Raw genomic sequence first — 23,495 nt, 5'->3', positions numbered from 1 at the left:
CCAACGGGCTTGCTTGTTTCTCAGGGTGCGCTCTGCTCGCTGCAGAACAGACTCCTCGCTGTCCTTGCTGCTTCTCCTATTCCATTTCCTTCGCTTTTGCCCATTTTATACTGACTTTTCTCTCCGTTACGAAGTCCGGGACCCCTGTTAGTATTAAATGGCTCCTGTTCTTTCTGAGTAGTCTGGCACAGTATCTCGGTCAGCTCTATCTGCGAGTGGCTGGCTAATTTAGGTTGGAGGTGCGTGCCGTGTTGGGTAGGCTCTGTGTGTCTTGTTAAAATCCTATCGACCCATGATGTCGCTTCAAATAACATTTGGTAGTGATCTAATGATCTACCCAGAGAGGCCAATTACTTGAGAAGCTCATGTTTTTTCACTTCAGTACAGGGCTTGCTGAGATCCAGACCCTGAAAATAGAAACCCAATGGTTTTTAATTTTTTTTTTTTTTTAAAGTTTGTTTCTGAAGCCTTGCAGTAGCGGTAATGAGGATGTGGGTCTAGATAAGAAGTGGCTGACTGTCCCATGCTTTTCACCTTACTACATGGAACTGGTAAACCAGGCTTAAACCAAGGCACGTTGCTGTTCAGAGGCCATAAAAAAATTTTCCACCCTTTCTCCGATCCAGCATGTGTGTCTCCTCCATGGATGGTGAAAATACCTTTTCCTGCTGCAGGGCTTCACGGATAGGACAGTTTTCCCCTGAGGACCCAAGTGAAGATTTTCCTGTTGTTTCACATGATTTCAGATTTTTTTTTTTTAATTTCCGCAACTCCCATATCACGTTATTCGAAATATTCCAAGGGGGGCTGAAATATTTCCCCTGTGCAAATTCATAAAGGATGTTTTCTTGCTAGATTTTGGCTTGAAGAAATCCTGTGGTAATCTGAGAAGGGCAGAAAAGACCCAAGTCAAGGGAGGTGCCGCTCGGGAGTCTAATCGCTCAACTCTTGCGGATTAGAGGCGCGGCGCCGCGCCAAGGCGACCCGAGCTCTATTCCTGGCCCTTTAAACCCCCCAGCTCCTTCGGATCCGCTCTGCGCCCGCTTTGGGGAACGCGTCAGGCCGGCGCTGCTGCCGTAAGACGTTTTCCAACCCTCTGCAGCCAGAAAGCTCAGCTGTTAGAGGTGATAAACTGGTCCCGGTGGAGGAAAGGCGCCGTTCCTGGGAGGGCGGGCGGAAGCGTGGGGTCCGGCCCCGCTGCGCGCAGGCGAAGTGCCGCGCTGACGCGTCGGAGCAGACGTTTGTACGAGGTGGATGGCAGCCGGTGAACTTTCAGCACCGTGTTCCTCGCAGGCCGCCGCAATTGCTCCGTTCCTCGAGCCTGTGGCTCCTCAGGTGCTGCGCGCCTGGGCTAACGCCGCTTGGGAAGGTGCGGAGAAAATGGCGTCCGAGGCGGCTGTCGGGGCAGGTGCGCGGGCGGGCCCGAGCGCGGCGGTGCCCAGCCAACGGAGGCGGAGGCCGGCGTGCCTTCCGTGTGAAACCGTAAGGACAGGCTTCGCCGAGTAATAAAGCGCGTGCGGTCTGGAAATCCAGCCCCATCTGTTCCAGATGTTTTCAGTTGTGTTTATAGCAAGTAGCTACTGTGCTGCTTGAGGGGGGAATAAAACAAAATAAAAATCGGGGTGTGCCTTCACAAGCGTTGGAAACGGGCAAGAGCGGCCGTGACATCTGTTCCCTTTTGTTGCCTCAGAAAAGATGCGTAAATGGTCTTGAATAATTTAACGAAGAACCGGAGCTTTCGGGGAAGGCTCCCGTGCGCGTGCCCGAGAGCCGGCGTTGTGTGCTGTGCTGGTGATGCGCGTCCTACCCCATGGCGCGGGGCAGCGGCCGCTCGTGACATGGTACCTTTCCGAAGTCGCAGGACCTTGGTCTTCAAATCCTCCGGCTTCTGGCTCTCCGGCGGGCAGAAGCAGCCTGTTGCGAAGAGGAGGTGGCCCTTGTCCCGAAGGTCCGAACGGGACCCCAGCTTAGGAGCTGATGCTCACCTTCGTTCCTGGGTACAGTGCTGTATGACTTGCTGCTGTCTGATAGTCCAAATGAAAAATGTGTCTTTCTGTACGCTTAGTGGTTTTGCATCTGACCTATTTTTGTCCTGTCCTTCTTTATCTGTGACGTGTTTGAGACTCGTTCATGGGAGCTGAGCTGTGGACTAGGAACCAAGGCTGAGCCCGGTGGCGTGTGAGCAAAGGTGCTTGAGGTGGAGGGGAACTGGGCGAAGATGGGCCAACGGCTGCCATGCTGCTGCTTTTGGACACTGAGAGCTCTGGTACTTTTTGTGGCTGATTTTTTTTGTTCGTTTGTTTGGGGTTTTTTTGTTCAGGTAGGCGTTGATGTGCAAGGTAGATATCCTAACGCATCTTGATTTCTTTGTATTCCTCCACTCAATTTTTATACTCTCCTGAATTTGAATGGGCCCTTAAAAACTCTCTTAAGCATCGGAGGATCTTGCGGGGTCGCGAGTGGAAGCGATATGGGTGTGAAGAAGTTTTGAAGGCTTTGTCTCTGTCTGTACCGACTTTGTCCCTCTATAAGGAATATAAGGACAAAGTAGTGGTTTTGATCGTTCCCCACATGTGCCTGTTTCTTGCCATTGGTAGGAAAGCAGGTTACCACCTCGGTCTCCAGTTGTATTAAGATAGAAAGCTTCCCCAGTGACCGGCCAGCAGCGAGCAGCAAATGCGGTCTTAGCCTCTGAACGATATGAAAGGAGATTAGTTAATATAGCTAGCTTCTTTTTTTTATTTGTTAGTTTAGCATTTTTGTATCCGCTTGTCAAAAGCGAATTTGCAGATGAGTGCTTGGAAGGTGCACGGGGTCTCATTTTGTGGGTGAAACACAGTGGCACCAGTTCTGGGCAGCGCCACGGGAGGACTTGTCTGGCGAGGGTGTAGAATTAGGAGTCTCTTCTATACAGAGAAGCGGGTAAGAGGTGGAGAGAAGGCAACGGCTAAAACCCGTCCCCGAATGGGTGTCTGAATGGGTGACACACATAAATGACTGCTGTGATGGTCTGACTTACTGTGGCTCGGTCTCTGGATAATCCTCATATGTCACATTTCTGTAAGGCCGACATGTGACACAAAGCTTGCCTCTCAACAGACAAGCGTGCTTTGCTGGCATTAAGAGGCCGGCTGAAGGCTGTTCTCCCGCTGTGCATTCGAACGCGTGTGTGTGTCTGCGTGTAGCGCGCGTGCTTGCTTGTGTACGTGGTTCTGCAGCCGGGGTCTTTCAGAAGAACTCTAAAGGGAAACTGGAATTCCGCAAACTCTTGGCTATCGCATAGGCAGTCCCAAACTTGGCTGTGTGTGTATGCGACCTTTTTAGGAAAAAGGAAAAAGGAGGAGGGGGGAAAAAACCCACCACAAAAAAACCAAGAAACGGGGAAAAATATACCCAAAGACTTCTAGCCGGGATTACCTTTCTCACACCTGTCGCCACTGATGTCCCCGCAAGGATAGAACTGGAGCTCCGTGAGGCCAGCTTAAACCCGGCGCCGTTGGAGAGGAGCTCTATGAAGGAACAGCAGGCACTGGAAGGAGAGCAGGAGTGCCCCCAGGAACATGAACAACAGCTTGCAAGTTAACCTGCCCAGGACCTGGGCTAGTTCAAATAGCTCGCTCCAGGAGAAGTCTGAGCATTCCTTTTTTCTTTTCTATTACTATAGGATGGAGGACGAGGCGGTACTGGATAGAGGGGCTTCCTTCCTTAAGCATGTTTGTGATGAAGAGGAAGTGGAAGGTAAGAGACGTGGGGCTGCTGGGGAGAACGGGTACCTTCGCGATTTGTATTTGTATGTGCGATCGGCACGGCTGGACAGCAGAGAAAAAGGACGCCTTTGTTTTGCCGAGTAATTAATCCTAAAATTGTCTGAAACACCAGTAAGCTTGAAGGGGGTAGAACTGACTTTTTAAAGAATTCCTCTTTTTCAGTTCGGGAGGGAGTGTCGTTCTATGCCGCTGGCGCACATTTCCACTTCCCACAAAACCGTGTTTGCTCTGCCTCGCGTAGCGGCTGTGAGCGATCGGGGCTATTTATTGTTCTTTCCTCTGTGAATATAGTTTTGGCAACGCTTGCCTATCGCCACGGCACTGGGAAGTGCTGGGACACGGTGGCAGGTGTCGCAGATGGAGAAGCGAACGGGGAAAACCAGCAGAATTTGTACCGGGTGTCGGGGGCAGACATAAGGCGGCGGGGGGACGTTTGCCTGGGTTATCCTTTTAGCTTAGGAGGCATAAAGAGGAGGTTTTTCCCGTGAAGAGGAACTTTGTAACAGGGCAAACAGTTTCTTCACTTTTTAGGAAAAGAGTAGACTCCTTTGAAAGTGTTTTTATTTACTCTCTAACTAGAAGTGTTGTGAAATCCCAAAGATAAAAGGAATTTATAGTTCAAGGTTGTTTGTGGAAAATTGTTAAGCTGATAGGAATGAATTATTTGCAGCAAATTCTCTTTTTCTTGGTTTATGAGGATCGGTTGACCGTGTCCTTGATCAGCTAGCTGGGGAGAAGGGGGGAAGGACGATAGGGTATGTACCCTTCCTAGAAGGGAAAGGAGGCCAGCGTTTCTCCTCTTGACTTCAGTATATAATTTTATTCTAGTTTCTTTATTTGCAAACAAATACCTGTGGCTTTTTGGTTTAAAATATTTTGAAAGGTGTAGGGTTACAGCCGTGTCGTCGTCACTGGTAGTGGACAGTGAAGGATCAAGCAGGGTGAAAGAAAATAATCTCCAAAAGATGAATCGGAATGCTTCCAGCAAAACAAACCAGTTGTTTCCATGAAAAACGCTGTGTTTTCCTCCTCTCTTATACCAAGTACTCTGTACTCAGGAGCTATAAATCATCATGTTGGGTTTAATTAGGCCATTTACTGTCTGCAGGGACGGAATGACAGGGCTTTTGTATTAGCTGTTTGCTTGTAGAATAATTGATACTTTGGCACAGCAGCAAAATTGGAGAGGGTAGAGGGAGGGAGAGCCTTTTTTATATTTTACTGTCTTCAACATTGCCACATGCTGTTGCGGTGTGTGTGGCCCATATGTGATGCTCCAGGAATATAATACAGATCGCTGTTTGTGAAGAGCAGTGCAGGAGCATCCTCTTTCACAGCACCTGCAGATAGTTAAAAAGGTTGTGGTTAATGCTTTAAGTAATATTTGTAGTCGTGGCGTGTTTATCTCCATGTTTCACTGTAGATATCCTCCTTTGATGTAGTTGGGCTAACAGACCAGTTGCAGTTCATCTCCCTGGCAGAAGGAGAAGAGGAGGTGAAACAAGTATTTCTAATTGCACACGACAGGCCCCCGAGAACTGTAGCTGCTGGTCTGAGCCTCCGGAGAGACTTGGAGCTGTGTAACTGGCTAATTCCCTCTTCGTGCTAAAGGCAGTGCCTTGATTCTCGCCAGGCTGCTGTGAATGACCTAGCTAAAACACGAAAGATGCCGCCGTCTGCGGCGGGGCCAGCGCTGACGCCGTAGCATCTGTCGTGTCGCCATGCGTGGATGGCGCGCGTATGATGCAGTTGGTGAGCTGCTGCTCTGCCGCTCCGCTCTTCCGGCGTGGGGCAGCCTTGAATTAATAGCGTACCTGGCAGATTTGGGGCGTTAGCAGAGTGCAACTCATCATTAAAGGCTTTGGCATTTTTAAGAGATCGTATTCGCCTTAGAGGGGAAAACGCGTGTCCACATCTAACTCTACCAGATATGTGCCTTGTATAAAAGTACATTGAATGTCCGTGCGTAATACGCATGGATACACCCTGTGTACAGTCGTACTCTGTGTGTATTGAATAAGCTGTAGACTCACCGAACGGTTTCGGTTTGAAGGAAACTCTTAAAGGTCGTCTAGTCCAGCCCCCCGCTATGAGCGGGGACATCTTCAACTAGACCAGGTTGCCCAAAGCCCCGTCCAACCGCAGCTGGAATGTTTCCAGGGATGAGGCATCTACCACCTCTCTGGGCAACCTGTGCCAATGCCTCACCACCCTCACGGTAAAGAATTTCTTCTTGATATCTGGTCTAAATCTACCCTCTTCCAGTTTAATATCCAATGGAAGGGCAAAGACATCAGGTTGAAGACCTTCGGCTGACACTTGGTGCAGATGCTTTTAAGTCTGTGGTTTCAAGGAGGAGAGCGTTTGTCTAGAGACCTGAAGGTGCTACCTCTGAAGTGCTCTCCATTACATCAACCCCTTTCAGGGTATAGTTATAACTTGCTTTTCTAGAAGGCTTACAGTAGTTGCATCCTCTGTAGAAGAAGGTAACAGCAAGTGGAATATTTACCTGCAGATGTATTTTGTTTTTCTGGTAGTTTTTATTTTTAGCCTGCTTTCATGAGGTCATGTCATACGTATCGTAAGTTGTTTGCCTCCCTTGCTGCTTCTATTCCTCTCCCAATCATTTTTTTCACATAGCAGTCAATTTTGATGAGATTTCTTAGGAAGACTCTTTAAAGCTACTCTTAATTTCACCAAACTTGTAGGAAAAAAAACAACTGAGCAGAGAAGAGAGACAGTTTTCTTTCCGCTCTGCTAGGGAGAGGAGAATTGTTGCCTTCATGAGAAAGGAGCGGGCAGTGTAGTGTTAGGGCAGTGGGACTTGGGGATTCCCCAGCTGCAGGAGTTTGCAGGAGAGAATGGGAAAACCCTACAGAATGGGAACGGGAATGAGAACGGGAAACCTTGCAACACGCTTAGGGAGCAGGCTGCTTTTGTTTCTTGTGAATCGGTTTGATTTCAAGCAGAGGGAGACAGAATTGTGAAGCTGTCATTTAGAGCATCCCTCTTCTGCGCGTTCCTCGCAAGGAGAGAGAAACAGCGTGGTGTCATTTCACTGGCGCCCGATGACCTCGCGTTACGCCTGTGGGATGGAGAGAGCAGCTCTGAATTACCGCGTCACTCACTGGTTTGACTGTGTAGCGGCGTGGGGGAGAGGGAAGGACGTTGCTTTTTAAGGAGGGGAGAAAACGGGCATTTCTGGTCAGTAGGCTGTTGAGACACTTTCACCTCGGGGCGATTGTCGGTCACGCCCTTGTCGAGTTTATGTTAATCGAAACCATACATACCTGACAAAAATATGTCCCTTTGGCCTGGTTCCAGAGATTGTTTAAGGCTTCTCTGAGATGGCACCTCAGCCTGGTCCTGCTCTGGAATGTGCTGCTGTTTTACTAGTGATACCAGCTGCTGAGGTTCCACAGTTACTGCGTTGCGGCTCGCCCCCCCGGTATCTTTATCGGGGAGAGGGCCCAGTTGGTTAATTCAGGACGTGTCAGTTCTGAAGAGCTGCCTTGCTGACCATTGCTGATATTGCACCTAAGTGCCCAGAAATGTGACTTGGCGAGACAAGGGATCCCGGGTGCATTCAGAGTGTGGAAGGAAAGCAAGTGCGAAAATGTCAGCTTTCTTGGGGGAAATCAGGAAAAGGCACGGCCCTAAGCTGAACCTCCTGTGCGAGAAAACCGTTCCCATTCATTTAGAGCACTGCACGTTCCTTTCCCTGAAGGTAATGACATATTGCTCTAATGCCGCTGTTAGGAACGCTGGTATGTGTGACATAAACAGATTACTTAATAACCAATTTTGCAAGAGGGGAAAAGTAAAGCTCCACCTTATCCTTTGAGATAAGGTATTCTTGGCTCTTTAAGCATAACTTCCCCCGGGTTGCTGCCGCCCTGACTTGGTGGCAGGGAGGAGGATGTGTGATTTCACGCCTGACGACCCCGTTGCTGGAAGGCTCGAGGAGCGCTCTGGCTGCGTGTCTCAGGAGAAGGGGACCAGCACTAGTGCTGGGCGTCGCGTCCTGCGTTTCAAATCGTTCGCAAAGTAAAGGTCTCGAGAGTCTCTCTTAGATACCACTGTGGAAGCAGTGAATTCAGGAAAAAGTGCTGTTACAGTGGAAACTTATTCATGGATCCTGTTGTTATTATGGGATTTACTATATAGAGAGCCTAAAACAGGGATTTGGTAACAACTTTCCGTAACTACTTTTTCCATTTTAGCTGGCTGCTCCCCACACTTGCCTCCTCCTTGCTTTCTATTCTTGACCCTGTTGTGTCATTGCACTTTGCTGGTTGAAAGCTGTGCGATGCCATAAGCCTCAGATTATTACTCGATGGTTGGATCAATGAGGAGAGAGGTTGAAAGGGCAAAGATAACTCTGAAAATCTTTATCGTTATTAACAGCAGGCAGAAGGTAGGAGAAATGAGCTGTATTTGCCCATTTACTTGGTTTTCTTTTTCTTCTCTCATCCCCACCCTCAGTTTTTGATCACTGACTGTAGGCAGACCTTCTCCATTTTCAGAAATAACCAGAAGACCTCTTCCATATCAGTTGGAGTTTTTAATTGCTTCTGAAATAAACATGATGAAAAAATTAATTGGATAAAATCTCAGCACAGAATGTACTTCATTGATTTTCTTTGGTACCTTTAATTTATCTGCAGAGACTAGAGTAGGCTATATCTCGCTTTGGTAAAACCGTCTCGGGCTTTGCGATGAGGACTCAGGCACTGTCTTTTTGCTCTTTCTGTACAGCAGCCGGCACAACTCGGGAATGGCAGGCACAGACTGGGACCTGTGCGCTGCCCCGCACAGCTAGTAAAAACGAGACGGGTGGTTTGGATCTTCTCAGCTTTGAAGTATCTGGATGAAAGATTTCAGATGAGCTTCTCTGCAGCTTTAATACTGTGTGATGCTTTGCAGGATACTGAAATGTGCCTTAAGTGGTTTGTCATAAATGGAAAGGTCTAGTGCTGTGACTTCACTGCAGACTTCTGATAAGACGGTAAATACCTACGGAAAAACCAGGAGCACTTTTTGTCTGTGTGGATTAATTAAGTCAGTCAATAGTACAAACGCTGTGAGGTCTGTGAAAGATAAATCGCGCACAAAGTGGTGTGTTCAGAAATTTTTGTCATTAAGACAATAAAAAAAATCACTTTTCAGTCATTTGTTAGCTCGATGCTAGTAAGTCTATGAGCATGCTTCCTATTGGCACTTTCCAGCGGGTGTCTGTGTTCCCCGTTGTTGCACGGGGTATCATTCTGGTCTTTGCGGATGCCTTTCATCTGTTGTCAGGACTCAGCATTGGCTTTGAGGTTGCTGGGGTTGGGTGAGAAGGTGTTGATGCCAGCCTACTCCAAGCTCTGTGAGAAAAACTGCAGTCCAAGTTCAGACGATGATAAACTTTACATAAGGTAGTGATAAGTTGGCTGTGCAGGTGGGAGAAATGGAGAAAATGTTTTAAGACCAGCTGAGTCAATATATCATGTGCTTTGCTTGTTGCGAAGGAGAGGTGGTGTTTTCTTTTAAGCGATGATAAGCTTTGCACCAACACATGCTCTGAGTGCAAGGTACGTGGCGGTGGAAGAAGGTGTTCCCATACCGTTCTGACAGTGACTGGCTTTCTTCCGTCTCTGATCAGTTTAGAAATGATCATCAGCTCTGTGACCTGGCGGTGAAACTAATTTTCCCGAGGGCCGTGCTAATTCGGAAGGCAGCCCTCAGATGGCACGCTGGTACCTTTCAGCCTTTGATGGCAGCGACTTCTCTGAGTGGATGTTTTCAGCTCCTGGAGCCACTCTGAAGCTGCTGGTCCCCACTCGGAGAGAGCAGGCTCTTGGGCAGTGCAGAGCAGTCCGGTCCAGGGGCATGGGCCTCCGTTGCCTCAGTGTGCTCACGATAACGACTCTATGCAGGTCACTTTTTAAGCCCTCTCTTGTTTCGTGCTTCAGTTTCTGTAGACGCTGCCCAACATCGGCTGGTGTTGTAGTTGGGCACCTGCTGGTTACCTGAAGGTTTGGTCCTCTCCTGGGTCATTTAAGTTAGGATTCAAGTCTAGACTGCTTTGACAGTCCTCCTACCCATTGTATAGACTTTCCTCTGCCCAACAGCTCTTTTTAAGGCACGGGAATACTGGATGTGACAGTTCAGGATGGAGATGGAAGAATCATAGAGTCTTAGGGTTGGAAGGGACCTTTAAAGGTCACCTAGTCCAACGCCCCTGCAGCGAGCAGGGAAATCATCAAAGAACCGATAGACTTTGCTCAGTCTTCCGATCTGAGCCCCACACGTGCCGATTACCCTTCCTGAATTTTTCGTGGACGTTGAAAATGAAAAGGTAACACAGAATGTATTAGGGAGGCCCAGTCACAGTTTTAAAATGTGCAATACCACTGTTCCCTCTCTTTGGCTGTATTTAGCAAACTCTGTCATGGTTTTTGCCTGTTCACTGAACTGACAGATTTTTGAGAGACGTTCTCCGTGCCGTAAATCAAAGCGTAGCGAAGTAGTGAAGGTAAACAACAGAACCTACTCGGCAAACAGGGAAAGATACTGAGGCAGAACATGGAAGACAGCTGACTCTGTGTCAGGGTTGTGTTCCTTCAAGCTTGGTCACGTCAAACAGCCACGGCCTTCATGTAGCTAGGGAACACCGGAGTGTCCTTCCCTCTCTCGTCTGTGCGCCCAGATCTAGTGGAGCTGGGCTTAATCCGGAAACTGATGCTGTCTCTGTAGCTCGCTAGGATGAGTGCGGTCCATACACTAGTTCAGTCATCACCTCAGCCTTCGTGAAGGTCCGTCCGTTTGGGTGATGTTCCTAACCTGGTTGCACAACGCTGTGAGAACTTCCTTAGCAGTGAAAAAGGGACTGAGAAGGGACGTCGGAAGCTCCAGCGCTTCCTTGAAGGAAACATTGTGCTGCTGGAGAGGCGTCTGGAGGCCTTTGTGTGAAAGGGACTCCTGCCTCGAGCATCATGTTGTTTGCGTTCCTTCGCGGTGCCCTGCTGGCAGCAGCTCGGCCGTCTAGCAACCCCGGCTTTGGCCGCAGTCTGCCTTTGATAAAACACACCGCGGCCTCTATATGTTTAATTACAACTGCAGCCTTGGAATCAAGGTCCGCTTGCAGCAGGGCTGTTGTCCTACTGACGCAGTGCTGCAGAGTCAGGCAGTTATGAACACTTCCCATCTTTGGCACTTGGCAAACCCAGGGAGACAGGATGGTGATTTAGGTAGATGCCAGCTCTGCCTGGCACGTTGCACTTGCATATCTCGTTTCTGTTGCTAACCCGCGCCCAGCCTTTGCTGTTTGTTCTTCAGGCTTTGGAAGAAGTGTGCTACTGCATGCCGTTGTTGGCGGCGATTGGGAGTTCAGGCTCTAAAAAGACCACGGTGTTTGTTTCAGAGTTTGGAGCGCAGATTGCAGCGGTGTGTCTTGCTGTTGCTTGTGCGCAAGTGGCAAAGCAGCAGCCTATCTCCGGTACACAGAAAGCAGTTTGAGGTTCTTTCTCTGAAATGGGGACAGCGCTTGGATGCCTGCATCAGTATACCACAGCTCTTACTTAAATTGGAGGGTGGTCTAAAACCTACCTACATCTATGAACTTGATGGTGCCAAGTACCGCTTGGTATTCATTTGGTCAGCCATGGCAATTAATGAGGTGGAAATACGGAAAATGACGCCAAGATTTTCAGCCAAGATGGGCCTTTTTGGATGGTCATTTGGGGCATTTCGGAAGGGGACATAGTTTTAAAGGAACTGTGGTCAGTGCTCGAGGCAGATGGCAGAAGATCCAGAGGTCCCATGCTTCTGAACACCTTGGCCTAAAAATTTAAACAGGCCAGCACGGCTCCCCTCCTCTGCCCTGTTTCCTAGAGCTGAGCGTTTTGAAAGTCTTCCTTTTCTTTCAGTGGAATTCAAGCGGTACTGGCCAGATTAGATCAAATCACAGCAGGACAGGTTTGGTGGCTTCTGTAACCCCTCACGGCTCCAGAGAGGAGAGCAAGAAAAGCAGCTTATGGCATTGTGGGTAAGAGTCTCGCAATGGCTTATATAAAGCTCTGTGAGAATACCCCGAACACATGTTTATTGTTCCGTCTAAACAATGTCCACCCGTTAATTCATTGCCAACTTCCTTGTATTTTCCCATCATGGAGCAGTATCTTATAGCTGTCATCAACGGGGGTCTTCTGGGCTTCATATGCTGATCCTTTCATAATAATTTCCATCGTAGTTTTTGGTGACTGACGTGGTCTGCTCCTTCTAAGGAGGCAGGGTTTGTAGCATCTTGAAGAAGTCAAATGAAGACCTTTTTTCATTTTTTTAGATATTCTTTACTTGACTTGATGTGAGCTCTGCCTTTTAGAGCCATCCCGTTCTTCAGGGCACAGTGCTAGCTCACCTTTTAAACATGCTTCGCTGGAGCAGCCGCTGAATCTTGTTAGGAATCTGGCAGTTCAAGTCTGGGTCATCGATGGGGAGCGAACGAGCATACCTTTGAAATTGAGACGTGCAAGCTTTAGACAGATGGCTACGAAGACTTTCCTTTTGGCTAACTATGGTGTTTTTACGTGGGAACCTTTTAAAGACTGCAGAGGTCACTTTATGTAAAGAGTAAACTGACCTTTTGAAGATCTTGACGTTCTCAGGAGCCTGATGTTATAAAAAAATAAAAACAAAAAATCTACTTATGTGCTGGCTTCCCCTCCACAGCTCAGTTCCCCACCCCTTGTAGTCATTTTAGTAAAGGGCAGCGTATTAAGACGTGAAGTGCAGTAATAAAAACATGCAACATGATCTTTGGACAAGTTCCCTCTTGATTAAGTAACTATATCCTCATTGCTGATGCTGAGTCCTCTCTTGAATACTTTCATCTTAGCCGTGAATTCGGGGTTCTTTTGTCAGAGCTGGCAGAACTGAGGAGAGCACAGTTGTTTCTCATCTTGACCCTTCCCATTTCACCCATCAGTTGCATGGTAGCATGGGTTTTGTCTCTCTTGGAGCCTCTCTCTTCGTTTTTGCTCTTTAATGCCCCTCTCTCATTGCAGGCTGGTCTCCTGATGGCTTTTATTAGGCTGTGGACCCCCTACTCAATCTTACGGTTGTCCTTTTACAACTATTTGGTCCCATCGCCTGATGGATTTGCACTGACCCTTTTCTTTGGCCAACTGCCACCTAGCATGGAAGAATTAGTTTATTGCATACTACTATTGTTTTAAAGGCCTTTGTGCCCGTGGGCCATCCTGATCTCAGGTTTTTTTCAGCTACCTGGTTACAGACTTGCTCTGGTTTATTCCAGTCTTTACCACACAGACATGATTTCTTCTTCTCCCGGAGAGTTTCCTGTCCAGCATCCTTTGTCCAACTCTAGGCATCCACCTGCTCTTGCTGGTCCTGTGGCGGTCTGCGCTCAGTCCTTCCGAAGACCTTGGGTTCCCTTCATGGGAACGTCTTGCAGAGAGGTAATTTTGTGCCCAGGCATCACCACTGTAAGATGTACGTGCATGTTTCTGCACTCATAAAACCATTACTGTGACGCAAAGAACCGAGTCTGTTCCAGTTGTGCGGGCTGCCCTCTCTTGGGAGGGAAACGCATCTTGTCTGTGACTTCCCTGCTTGACGGGGCTATTTTGCTGTGGGGAACGGGAGCGATTTGGATCGGATTTATCTCCAACTGGTAGGTTAGCTTGTTTAGATTTCTCCCAGACTTCAACAAACGAAGGGCTTAGTGAATCCTTCTGCTGTTTACCTGATCGATCGTTTTTTACTCGCCTGGAAAATCAGTCGCTTGAATATCAGGATGTTCTGAAAACCCTGTGGGGACGGAGTGGTGAGCCTGCGAGTACACCTGGTCAGCCCTTCTAGAGGTTTAGTTATGGTTTGGTTTTGCTTTCTTTAGAGTTTCAGTATTTGTGTTCATATGCAGTAATGGGAATCGTAGTTAGCTCTTAGCGGTCAGGGAAATCATCGCGTTTCTTGTTTCTACTGCGTGAACCAGCCATGTTCACTGACGGATCTTTTGAATTTCCACGTCTTTTCTCTTACCCAGAATTTATATCTTCCTAGTGCATCACTGAAAATACTCCCTTTCGCCTGCTGTTTTTGTGGCCTGTGTTTTCGCCTGTGTGGAAACGAACGCCCTTTCAGATCGCTCCTGGGAAATTTTTTGGGTGAACTCTGACGACTGCGTAGGAAGGACCGGGAGGGCCGTTTCTGTTCCCCTGCTGCGAACGGCCCTCTGAAGTGGGGTGTCGCGCAGGCCGTGCGCCCCGTCCCGCGTGCGCCTGGGTGGGCAGCGCGACAGCCGTGTCCTGGAAGGTGGGTTGGTCGGGGTAGAGGGCCTGCACCCACTCCTCCACCAGCGCTGGTCCCAGGCGGCGCTTGGCACCGGTAACTCCTTTAAAATCAGGTAGAGTTAAGGGCACTCGGCACGTGACGGCATGGCCTTTTGTTCTTATTTCTTGAGCTGATTTGAAACTAAGCAGGGCTTAGTTTGGGACTTGCTTAGTGCTACTTTTAGTATCTCGCTTTTAAAATGGATCATCCCTGTGATTTATTTGCCCTTCTGGGCCTTCAGCTTTTTATGTCATTTATTCCCTTTGATTCTCACACAAAACGAGAAGTACCCTTCTGCCGCCACACCCGGGTTTGAAAAGCAGCCGCTAAAAGCCACGCTAGCCTGGCTGTAATCCCAGCAGCGTGTTGGCTAGTGCCACGTCTCGCTGTGTGCTTGGCAGTACGCCGACACCATCTTCTTGGCCGCAAAGGTGTGCCACGCCGTCTTCTGCTGACGAAGCACGTGGCGGGCTGCATCCCCTGCCCGTCTCGTGTGACTTCGGAGCTGCGGTAGGTGCAGATTCCCAAATGTTAGACATGGCTACGAAGCAAGTTTTCATCAAGTTAGCAACTCATTAGTGGTAGGAGTGAAAGCCATACGCTCCTGGGATGTGTCAGAAGCCACATCGAGAAGTAAAGGTTCCCCGCCCTGAGGGTATGTTGTGTTTCAGTTCCATCCAGGTATGAGAATGGTAGGTAGGCGATGGAAATGGGCAGACGTTGACCTGCCTGTGTCTTATTATAGGTCAGCCATGCCTGGGGCATCCTGAGCGAAGTCTCCTCTGAGAGCCTGGGTACAGACGGCTGCCCAGTGCAGGAGACGTGAGTGACCAGAGCCTGTGGAGAAGAGACTGGCTGTGTAGACATGTCAGTTGTAACCACATGAGCCTGTCCAAGCCTGATTGGGTTTAATGTGACTCTCCCTGTTGTTTGGAAAGGAGCCTTGAAGGTAAAAACAAGGGGCAAGAGAAAACTGCTAATAAGCAGATTATTTTCATAGAATCATAGAGTAGTTTGCATTGGAACGGACCTTCAAATGCCATCTAGTCCACCCCCCCTGCAGTGAGCAGGGACACCTTCAACTAGAGCAGGTTGCTCAGAGCCCCGTCCGACCTGACCTGGAAGGTTTCCAGGGATGGGGCGTCTACCACCTCTCTGGGCAACCTGGGCCAGGGTTTCACCACCCTCGTGAAAAATTCCTTCCTTAGATCTAGTCTGAATCTCCACTCTTGTAGTTTAAAACCGTTACCCCTTGTCCTGTAGCTACAGGCCCTGCTAAAAAACCTGTCCCCATCTTTCTTCTAAACCCCCTTCAAGCCCTGGCAGCTGCAGGAAGGTCTCCCCGGAGCCTTCTCTGCTCCAGGCTGAGCCCCCCCCAGCTCTCCCAGCCTGTCCTCCCAGCAGAGCTGTTCCAGCCCTCGCAGCATTGCTGGGGCCTCCTCTGGCCCCGCTCCAGCAGGTCCATGTCTCTCCTGTGCCGAGGGCTCCGGAGCTGGACGCAGCCCTGCAGGGGGGTCTCCCCAGAGCGGGGCAGAGGGGCAGAATCCCCTCCCTCGCCCTGCTGGCCACGTGGCTTTGGATGCAGCCCAGGACACGGTTGGCTTTCTGGGCTGCGAGCGCAAGTTGCCGCTCGTGTCCACCTTTTCACCCAGCAGGACCCCCAGGTCCTTCTCCATGGGGCTGCTCTCCAGGCCTTCATCCCCCAGCCTGTGCTGATACTGGGGGTTGCCCCAACCCCAGGGCAGAAACCTGCACTTGGCTTTGTTGAACCTCATGAGGTTCACAGGGGCCTGCTTCTCGAGCTCACTTCATAATTTTTTAATGTTTAGGTTTTCATCTTGTTTCCTTCTAAGGTGCCAGTCTGAGATTCTTTATGGGCTAGTCTCACCAGGCTCTAAGTCTCAACAACCCCAGTCATGTGGAAGGGATTCCTTCTTAGATATTATGCACCAGGCAGACTTTATCCTTTGATCCTGTAACTTTCAGCTCCTTTCTCCAAATGACCAAGTTGTATTTTTCCGACAGAAAAGCCATTGCGCTGTCACCATTTTCTGTAGGCTCAGCTCAGTGTCCAGATGAATGCTGACACCTCAGGCACAAAAGTTATCACCACACTTAGCTAACCTAATCAGATCTGCTGATTTATCTTCTTTTTGTCGTCTTTTTTTTTCCCCTCATGCTAAGGCTCTGATTTCAGTTTGCATTACCCGTAACACAGGTTTTCTGGTAGTACCCTACGTTTGGATTACTACCACAACCACTGATAATCTATTACCTGTATGTGTTAGAATGTACAATACAGAAGGCTTTGTGGAAGGACTGTTGTCGCAGGATGAAGCTCCCCAGAATCACCTAAATTCAAACTTCTTGAGAAACCTGAGCTCTGCAAATCTCCGTCGGTGCGTCACACGTCAGGTCTGTCTGTACAGTTCTTCTGGGAGGAATCGGTTGCTTACCAAGGACACGGTAGGAGGTGATAACGCTCTTTAAGGCGAACGCGGTTCCAGAACTAGTTTGGGAAACAACACTTGAACTATGGATTACTCTCTGTATAGATGTTTTTTGTCGTTTGCCTCTTTAACGTAGCATGAATAAATGCACGTGTTTCGAACGATACAGATGGTTTGTGCTTCGCAGGCCTTGGGACGTCCCGACTGGGGCTGACACGATTGCATAGAGAGCGAGTAACACTTCTCCTGCAGGCAGATCCCAAGGTCTCTTTGTCACGTACGTTTAACCGGACCCTCAGGTGATGATGCCAAGCTTGTCCTGGTTCTTTCATCGCTGCACTCCCCTTCATGTAGCAGTGGGTGGGGCAGCCGCTCAGCGAGTGCGTTGCACGTACACCCTGCGTCTCGGCCTCTAAAGAACTGCCCAGCCTTTCTTCCTTGGACACAAAAGTATCCTCTCTGACGGACAGTTCAGGTTTGATTCCAGCCTTGTGGCACTGCGACTGCAAAACCCCCCAGACAGAGTTACGGGTATGGAGACATGGGAGCCTGGTGTGTTTGATGCAGGTCTTGGCTTTTCCTGCCGAGAAACCGGTGTGAAGCTTTCCGTAAGCCTCAGCGGGTGATGGGGAGTGAGCACCTGAAAGGAGACCGGAGCGGGTAGGTAGCAGGTGATCGGGCTATGCTAACACACAAATGTGGCTACGTAAACCCGCACAAGGAACTAATGGGCAGCTGGAACTTCAGCCAACTTCAAGCCTGCAGCCTTCTTACTGGTTTTATTTTTCAGTACGCTCTTTTTCTTCCTGTGTTTACCTTTCTTTAAGCCCCGCGTTTCCTTAAATGGAGTAACTGAGAAAAGCAATAAGCGTGGCGTTGCCCTGAGGCGGTATGCTCGGGGGCCTGGCTGCTGGAGGCAGGGTGTCTGGAGCCGCTCTCTTTAGCGCGAGCTGTCAGGGCGCTGCTGGGGTCAGCGCGTGAGCGCGCGTGGCGTGCGCGACTTGGGATTCAGAGAGTTTCATTCCCAGGACGTCAACAAGACCGTGCTTGGCCAGGATGGTCACAAGAGATCAACAGATATTCTGGCAGGCAGGGAGGGAACGCTGCGTTTTACAGAACTTAAATTGGTTAATACATGAGTGGGTTTTCACCGGTAAAACTGACTCAGGGAGTCTCCTGTGCCAAAGCTCCAAATCTGGACTCTGAATCATGAGCTGCTATTCTTTAATAGCTCTTAATAAAGCAAAAGATGTGGTTTCAACCAAAATTTTTCTGGGGGAAAAATACCTCTCTGATGATGACTACTTCTTGGTCTATTAATAATCAGATGAAACGATTTTGCTCCAAATTTGGTGCGCGCTAAAGTTTCTCCTCAGGCACAAGAAGCTAACTTCAAAAGTTTTAGCTATGGCAGGTGTAAGTTCAAGGAAGCCACGACCCACCGCTGTCCTTCAGAACAGAAAAGATGCCAGTTGGACCCGCGGGTCTTGCTGTGCCTCTTACCTACGGGGTGTTAGCGTTGTGAAATCCATGCCTCTGGTCAACCAAAACAGCTCTGAAAATGAATGAGGTGCACACAGGGGCTAATTATTTTCCTGGGGAGGCCGACGGGAGCAGCCCTCAGAAAAGGCTGCGAATGCGGTGGGGGTGGCGGGAGGCAAGCGGCAGTTGTCCCATGGTGGGTGTACAAGAGAGAGCTATGCCTGAGTGGGACCGGGATTACCGTGAGAAGTTCAGCACTCGGCTCTGTGCTCCCCAACCGAGCCGTGGGGTAGTAGCGTGTCTCGTGAAATGCAGCAGGCCTTACCACGTGGAGTCGATGGTTCTCATGGGAAAGGCTCTCTTACCCCGGTGAGTAGGAAATGTGTCAGCAACCCAGTGCTTTGAGAGTACGTGTCAATTGTTTCCTTCCAGGCGCTTTGGGAAGGGAGCCTAGAAGTTTATCTCAGCGTCCGCAACAATATAAACAGATGCCAAGCACTTCAAGTACGCAGAAAAGGAAAATGTCTCGCTTGGCCTCCCTGAACAGACTGGGAGGAGGACAGGGGCGGAGGGGTGGGGGGGAGACGAAAAGTAAGCCTCTCCCTTGCAGAACATGGTAACGCAGCTAAGTAATGCACATGTTTGCCTGCGTATATACAATTTAGTTTCATATTACCAAAATCTGTACTGTGCACACGTGGTCAAAAGATTAAAGAGATTGTCCGGTTCTGTTGGCAGCATATTAAGGTATTAAGACTACAGGCTTCCGATGATGTGTTTCTGTTGTCAAGCTGACCACAGAACGCAAGTGAGTCAAAGGAGGACGTTGTTTTAATACAGATACCGGAGTCGCCCCCTCCCTTTCCATCTGGCTTTTGGATGCAGTCTCTCTTGTAAGAATCCCTTGGGAACGGCTACCACCACCCTGTCTGTCCCAGGGCCATCCCTACCCCACAGCTCCTGCTTCTCTGCTCAGATAAGATTGCCCCTTCTCTGTCCCTATGCGGCGTTTAAGCCATCTGCCACGTTAAAGCTGACGTTTCCAGCTGCTGGAAGAGCTTTCCTGGTTTCCTTAGATGCTAAATCATTTCTTCAGGTGCTGATCTGTAAAGTCTCGCTGCAGACGTCTCCAGCTTGGGTATCGTGGCTCTGCCCACCCCCTCTGTGGCGCGAGCCCCCTTCTCGGAGGTCGCGGCGCTGGCACGCTGGGCTGCAGGCAGCAGATGCGGCTCCCTTTTCTTCTGTCGCTGTTGTGCTGCCTGATTTTGGATCTTGCTCGACGCCGGACTGCTATTTCGTTTTTTGGTCCTGCTCCCTGGGGTGGCAAGTCACTGGCGTCCGCTACCGTAGCGGACGGTTGTACGGCTATTGACACCCAGCACCGGCAGGAGATGCGCGTGTAGCGGTCAACTTCTAATATCTCAACCTGGATAATACTGGCTAAAAAGATAACTGTAACTTCACCCAGAGAGATTTTCACTAACCCTTTATAGCTGTTGGTTTGTATCTTGACATCGCAGACACTTTTTATCTTCATATCTGTGTATCTGTTCTGTTTATTTAGTATGGTCTTCTGCATAGGTGCCACCATAAACTTGAGCTCGCTGTAGGACTCTCGCCACCGGACGGATGATGCGATCCGCTTCAGGGCCATCACAGGTCCCGTCGCATCACCGCGTCTGTGAGCGAGAAGGGAATTTCTTGAGAAGCCTTCCCTTTCTATTACCATTTCCACGTAACAAATTACTTTGGAGCCAAAACGCATCACACTTTGTGCCCATCTGGGGATGAATGTATTTTTTTCTATTCATCATATTGGAAAACTTTTTTTTTTTTAGGCTTTCTCAGGGTTTTTTTTTTATACTTAAGTAATTCAACAACTGCACACATTTCAATTTTCTATTTTCAAAGGAGCTACCGCTGGGGCTCTGTATACCACCTCGACAGGCCTGCTGGGCTATAGAGCATGTGTGTAGGTAGGTATGAGAGACAGCGTAACGTGCACAGGGCATGAGCCATTTTCATAAGCTTCTGGCCCCATCTTTGCATACAGCTCATCGTTCCGTTATTTGCAAAGCCCTTGGGGAACTCGCTTAGCTATTTTAAAGTTGCTGTCAAGGAGGGCCACTCCGGTCAAGCAGCTTTTTAAAGGACCTCGGATGCTTTCAGTATGAAAATTTACATGCGAAAAAAGATGAAGGACCCTTCAGACTTCACCGCTGGCTTCGGGAGCCTGTGGAATTTGAAACGGTAAATGCGGGGTGTTGTTTTTCACGGAAAAGGCAATTTGTTCTGGAAATTGGGGTGCTTTGTGCCTAAACTTTCCGTTGCTCCATCTCAAAGATTGGATTTATCACAAGGAGGAATGAGAGGGGCGTCTTTAGCGGTGAAGTTAACTGCTGGCTGCAGACCCCGGCTTTGCTGTTGGCGCTGGCGTTTGCAGAGCAGCTTCCCGTGTCTTGCAAGTAGGTGCTTCATCTGGAGCCCTGCGTGGTGGCTGCAAAGCCCACGGTAACCAGAGCCGCAGCTTGCGGCGGAAAGGGAAGAGCAGTGCACGCTCCGTAATTGGGGAGCGTCGGTGGAGGTGGGTCGGTGGCAAGGGCCAGTTTTCTCTTGTTCTCGAGTGTGTGACCGCACTACCAAGTGAAGCCTGACTTCTGTTACTCGCTTGACTTAATTCTTTATTCCTGAGCAAGAGGGAGTATGGCTGCTGCAGAAGAGAGGTGGGTGCAGCTCGGAGCTGAACGGGGAGGCATCGCAGGGCTCTGCGTCCGGTGACGCAGAAGCAGCTCTGGCTTTCGGACGCTGTCGCCATCGTCTTGCTGGGTGCCCCGCCCATTTGGCAGAAGTCCTTCTGGTTTCAGGAGTGACGTGATTTCACTCTGTGGAGCGTGTTTCAAGAGAGAGTTTCGGCTGAATGTCTTCTGTGGGAGGTATCTGGAGTCAGGACTGAGGGGTGTCTTCTCTGTGCTTCCTGCTCAAAGCCGCAGCCAAGTCACGGAGGCTGGGATCTGAAGGCTGCTGTGCGGGGGGTCTCCCCTCTCTCTGGGGAGGCACCCACCGAAAGAGTTGGGGTGGGACAGTGCTGCGGGACGGAGTGCAACTTCCCGAAAGCTGTAGCCTCTGCCTTCTCTGGAATACGTCATCTGGTTTGCTGGCGTGGGGTTTTACTAGCCATGCGTTGGTGCAAGGTGTAAGCATGTGCTAAGAATAGATGGATGTGAGGTGACCGAGACGGTGACTCTGCCGAAACGCTCCGCTGGGAGCAGGAGTAAATGACTGTGCCTACAGAGAAATCTGTTTGTTCTTACCTGCGTTGGCGGCTCGTGCATTCAGATAAATGTACTTCAGCCGGTAACAGGGCACCTGTGTTTGTCTGAAACTCTCTGCTTGGCTACACGGAGAGAGGAGCGGGGAAACCAAGTTGGGCCAAAAGCGTAGAATACTGCTGTCGCGTATCACGAGTTAAATCTGAAGGAGCTGTTTTTAAAGCTTTACGTAAGATGACTGAATTATCTGGGCACAGAAAAAGGCATGTAAATGCGTTCTACAGGATATTTATCCCAAGTTGGTAGAAGTGCAGAAAGTGCTGAAAATAAATAATTTTTATCAAACTCGGCAAAAAGGCAAGAGTAGTTTAAGTGCTTTAGTTTGAAACGAAAGCCTATATGAAAGGGAACAGGAATACTTTGTGCTTACAGTGAGCATATGAAATTTGGCACTTAGTCTTTTATTACTTAATTTTCATTTTTGAAAGCGTCAGGTACTTAAAAGTTTACTGTAGCTTATGTTAGTAGTCCTTCCTCATCTGCTGGGTTATAAAAGTACCCTAATGGTACTTTGACACTTGTTATACAATGCACTACATAGTCAAGTGATGTAAACTTTGTTGCTCTAAGCTCTTCAATTAAGCTGGAGCAGTTTGCACAAGGTAGACGTTAAGTCCAGCGAATGTATTTGGTAAAACAAATGGAAAAATTAACATGGATCATTTTTGAAGAGCACTGTATTCTATGTTGCAAAATTAGTGCAATGGTCTTCTGTGGTTATTTTTATTTTCAAATGAGTCACAAGGACAGAATAATTATCAGCGAGTCTGCACTGGTATGCACTCTCAGAATGATTGTACAAAAAATACTTTTCCAAATGGTAGCTTAAGAGCTCCTACCTCACCTTTGGAGCCAAGAAGCATAGTGCCAACTAACGTTAGGCCAGCAAAGAAGGACACTTCACTTGCCTATTTGAATGAAATGCAACATGAAGCGTACTGGCCAGCGATGCACAAAGTGTACGCCAAGTTAATATTTGCTGTACTTGCGTTCCCTAGGTCATCACACTATTTACATTGGGGTCCACGTGCCGAAGAGCTATAGGAGAAGGAGGCGTCATAGAAGAAGACCTGGGCACAAAGAAAAGAAAGAAAAGGAGAAAATCTCCGAGAACTACTCTGACAAATCAGACGTAGAGAACGCTGATGAGACAAGCAGCAGCATCCTTAAACCGCTCAGTAAGTACTGGTTTCAGTTTTCGCTTGCTACAATGGTCTGTTGTCTAGCGATCCGCTCCTGATCTGATCATGGAGGAGGAAACTGGATCCGCAAAAACAGTCACCTCACGTTGCAAGGTCAGAGTAGCCTCAATCGGTTGCTGTCGAATGGTTGCTGTGGCTTGGACAAGGCACAGGCTGGAGCAGATGTTTCATCCTTCTGTATCACCTGCGTTTGCTCCTGAGCTAATGCCAACCCAGGAAGAGGCCAAATTTTTAAAAGCAATTTGACACTGTGAGTAAAGAGATAGCAAGGAAATGCAAAGAGTGAGTAGATGCCTAGACAGATCTGTTGCAGCTTCTGCCCTAGCTCTCAGGATGTGCACCCTCTCTAGAATTTGAGCACCCCATGGTTTCAGCTAGAAACGGCCTCATGGAAGCAGGTTGATAAGTACAGAGGCCACCAAGCTATAGGCTGTGAGAAACACACCCACTTGGGATTTGGCTTCTTTGCATCAATAAGTTGTGGTGCTAGTAAGTCTTTTCCCTTCAGTAATTAACCTTAAAACCTGTTTTTTAAGTTTTGCAAACAAGAAGAAGAATCAATTGTAGCATTACTGTGTGTTTGAGTATCTGTAGGCGTTGAATATCTGAGTTTTTTGATAGGCAGATGAGGTCTGTTTTGGATGCCCTATATCTCCATTCCTACTGGAATTGTTAAGCAGAGGAGAGAGATCTTTATCTAGTGTCATCACTGTGCAGCTCTTCAGTACTGCTGTAGGAGACTTGTCATAAAGTCCCGTTCCTCTTGCTGTCTTCTCTGTTGGCCACAAGCTTGTTCCGAAATCTGGGAGATGGCTGCTTAAATAGAAGTGGGAGAGAGATGGTGACAGCCTGCTAAAACGGGAACACGCTAACAAGCTTTGAATATAGGACGACAGCCCAGGATATGGTATAGCTTAGATTATTGAG

The 23,495-nt window shown here is 48.8% G+C and overlaps 1 protein-coding gene across 1 annotated transcript in view; it reads left to right on the top strand.

Annotated features, from left to right (window-relative positions):
- Nucleotides 1-3,664: 3,664 nt before the first annotated feature.
- SLC4A4 (solute carrier family 4 member 4) overlaps nt 3,665-23,495 on the top strand; it is a 156,249-nt gene continuing 136,418 nt past the window's right edge. Inside the window, exons 1-2 of the mRNA XM_081999521.1 lie at nt 3,665-3,738; nt 22,365-22,544. Of these exons, the coding sequence (XP_081855647.1) occupies nt 3,666-3,738; nt 22,365-22,544 (253 nt within the window). The 5' untranslated portion in view covers nt 3,665. The remainder of the gene's footprint in view (nt 3,739-22,364; nt 22,545-23,495) is intronic.

Source organism: Phaethon aethereus (assembly GCF_964289735.1).
Source record: "Phaethon aethereus genome assembly, chromosome: 4".
NCBI lineage: Eukaryota > Metazoa > Chordata > Aves > Phaethontiformes > Phaethontidae > Phaethon > Phaethon aethereus.
The sequence above is the reverse complement of the archived record's forward strand: the minus strand, read 5'-3'. Positions and strand labels throughout refer to the sequence as shown.